This window comes from Nestor notabilis, unplaced genomic scaffold, assembly GCF_000696875.1.
Source record: "Nestor notabilis isolate BGI_N333 unplaced genomic scaffold, ASM69687v1 scaffold17403, whole genome shotgun sequence".
Taxonomy (NCBI): domain Eukaryota; kingdom Metazoa; phylum Chordata; class Aves; order Psittaciformes; family Psittacidae; genus Nestor; species Nestor notabilis.
This window is the reverse complement of record NW_009921636.1, coordinates 8,507-11,752: the sequence shown is the minus strand read 5'-3', so window position 1 is coordinate 11,752 and position 3,246 is coordinate 8,507. Positions and strand designations below refer to the sequence as shown.

General features: G+C 39.5%; 1 protein-coding gene across 1 annotated transcript in view; it reads left to right on the top strand.

Moving 5' to 3' along the window:
* FKBP14 (FK506 binding protein 14, 22 kDa) overlaps positions 1-1,256 on the top strand; it is a gene marked incomplete at its 5' end in the record, with an annotated part of 6,664 nt that extends 5,408 nt beyond the window's left edge. The window contains one exon of the mRNA XM_010011241.1: positions 721-1,256. Coding sequence (XP_010009543.1) covers positions 721-879 — 159 coding nt within the window. The remainder of the gene's footprint in view (positions 1-720) is intronic.
* Positions 1,257-3,246: the final 1,990 nt, after the last annotated feature.

Genomic DNA, 3,246 nt, shown 5'->3' with positions numbered 1-3,246 from the left:
CCTGCTGAATGCTCTTGAACTGCTACTCCCGGCTCAACAATTAAGCTCCTGTCTGTGCTTTGCGTTTCTTGCATGGCTTCAGCTCACGTACTTGCTTACACCTTAACAATAGATTTTTTTAATTTTTTTTTTTTTTATTTTTCAGTATCAGCTCACCTTTAGTAACTAGCTTAGTGTAAATAACTGTTCTACTGGTCGGTTTAAAATCTACCTCAAATCTTTATCCTTCAAAATGGAGATGCCTCGAAATAAATCCTTATTAAGGTAGTTCTCATTACAGCAGCAAACACTGAGATTGTGGACAGACTTCCATATATATTTGGGATGGCTATTTACATCTATTGGTTTGTTAAAGTGCTAGGATGTGAAAAAGCTGCCTGTGGGTCTGACCAAATTGGTAGCTGATAACTTCTGCCTAGCTATATAGTCTATACTTTACTGTATAGACACCAGATGACAGGTTTTCCTGGCTCATTTTTCAGTTGGATGCCATAAAGGTATGGCAACTGATTTCCTAGTTTTACTATCACTTACATTACTGGAGTCTTCCATCACTGATGGCTGCAGAACCAGTCAGACAAGTATTACTCTGGCAGTGGCATAGGAAGGAAGATATCTATTGTCTAATAGTATAATCCTGAACATAGTGGCCTTCTCTTACTCTATAATAATCAATTCTTTCATAAGCCTAGAAACATAATCTCTCCTTTTGTCTAATAGGTGAAAATTTACTTGAAGAAAGAATTTGAAAGGCATGGAGCAGTGGTCAATGACACCCAGCATGATGCTTTGGTTGAAGACATATTTGATAAAGAAGATGAAGACAGTGATGGGTTTATATCTGCAAGGGAATTCACATACAAGCATGATGAGCTGTAGAAAAGGGTGGCATAATTTTTTTTGACACAAATAGCAGTGACTCAGACTGTCTGGTTCTCTTGTCGACTTAATTCTGTGTTTTGGAGTTGACAGCTGCTGTCACAAAGGAACACTCTTTGTTTATATAAAAGAATTTCTGTTCATTATGTACAAATGTTTTAAACTATTTTAAAGTATGGAAATGTACCTCCTTTTATGCAGCAAAGACTTGCACATCCGTGTTTTTTAAATTTTGTACTAACTTATTTTTCAGAAACAAACCAAACTTTCCTCTTACCAAACATTGTGAAAATCAGAATCTAGTTCAGTGCCTTTCTGTGATTTGTTTGTGTTTAAGATCACTTACAGCAACTCCTTTATGTATGACTTCTAGTCTGTGGCTAAATTACTTGCCCTGCCTTCTTGTGTGTCACTGTAAAAAGCAGTGTGCTGACCTTGCTTTTTTTCCTGCAGGTTTTAAAAAGATGTACTAGAAAGGTATCAGCATCTCTTTATGCAGCTGAGAAACTGATACAGAGATGAATGACTACCCTGTCCTGACTTTGCTTTTGAAAGCCTGTCTAAAGGTAAAGTGTTAGCATCCATCCCAATAATTGTCTGCATTTTTCTTTAAATTACATGAACAAAATAGGAGTTAAATGTCAGACTTTTAATGTCAGCAAGGTTCTAGGAAATGTCTGTAATTTGGAAAATAGCAAATTATGCTGCAGTGCAGAGGTGATCCTTTACATTTGTTTTGAAACTCTGAGCTTGCATTCATGAAGAAAGATCATACATTTCCCTTCTCAGGTTTTGAGGGAGATCTTGAGCACAGTGTTAAAAGTCTGAATTTTTTCCCATATCCAGAAGGGGAAGAGCATACTGACAGAAGGATCAGTATGGCCTGAAGAACAGTCTGCATTGGCTTGCCTGCTTTGTGACTGCCTGAGTTGCAGACCTTGTTTCATCATTGCCCTTTGCAGTATTTGCACAAGTAGCACACAAATGATGTGAATTTTAAATAATAAAGTGACTTTTTTAGAAAATAGAGGCATGAGGTAAATATTAGTGCTTGTGTTTTTCTGAAGGAGGAGAGCACCAGGATTTCAACTCCATTTTGCATGTGTTTGAACTGTTTCTGGAGAGGAAGAAGCATTTTGCAATTTCCTATGGTTTCTTAAATGAGAGGGCAGGGTATCTCAGGGAAGGAATTAGCCTCTATTCTGGCACCACTAACACATGGGTCTCTGAACACCTTCCACTAACTAGACCAGGTTTCTCCAAGCCCTGTCCAGCCTGGCCTTGAGCACTGCTAGGGATGGGCAGCCACAGCTTCTCTGGGCACCCTGTGCCAGTGCCTCAGCACCCTCACAGTAAAGAATTGCCAAGTGAGACTCTACATTCAAATGCTGTAGATGAGGTAGATATTTTCCCTACCACCTATTGCTGCAAGTAAGTATTAGAAGACTACCTTATTAAACACAGTTTGGCTGCATATGGACCTTACAGGTTACTGTTTGTTTTGGCAGAAAAAATGTGTTAAGGCATGCAATAGTGTGGGGGTTTTGTTTTGTATTTTTTCCTTCAAGCATCTGGTATTCTGTGGCTGATGGCCTAATTGGAATTGTGGCCGCCTGTTTTGTTTTCAGTAACCTTTACGTCTCTTTCCTCAGTGCCATCTAGTTTTCTTGAGTGTTCTATTGCAGTGATTTTTTTCACAGTAGAATAGTGTAGGAAAATACTTCCCTTTGTTTCTTAGGCTTGTTGCCAATCCTGATTCTGTTATTGTGAGGGAATAATGAATAATACAGCTCTTTGTGCCAGTCGTGATTTTGCATGTTGGTATTTTTTTCTCCTTGTGAAAATTAAGCTTGCTTGCCTTCAGCTGTCCCAAGGCTGCTTGATTTACCCTTATGGTCACCAGAGCACTAGGCATCTGGGGGCAGCAGGTCACACGTATATTGTTCATGTTGTACTGGGACAGAAGCGCTACAGATGGACTTTCCTGTCTTTCAGCATTGACTACATGGGGAGCCTAGGCAATTAGCATAGCCTAGAGCAAGGAGGGCTGGTAGCAGATGAAGTTGACCCTTCAGGCAATCTTGCCTAGGATGTGGGGAAATACTGGGAAGAGCAGAACTGAGACTTGCATTGGGTTTGTCAGGGTTTCAGGTGACTGCAGTGTTCAGCATGTTTTCTGAACATCTGGCTGGGGAATGAAAGCATAAAAACATGAAATAAAACTTAGCCCAGGTTACTGACCAAATATATAAAAAGCTAAGCTTAAAATAGGGTGCTGGTATGTGCCTTCAGTAAAGGGAACTGTTGTTTCCTTTGTATTAAATAGGAATTTGGAGTCAGCAAATGCTGTGAAATGCACATAGGCAT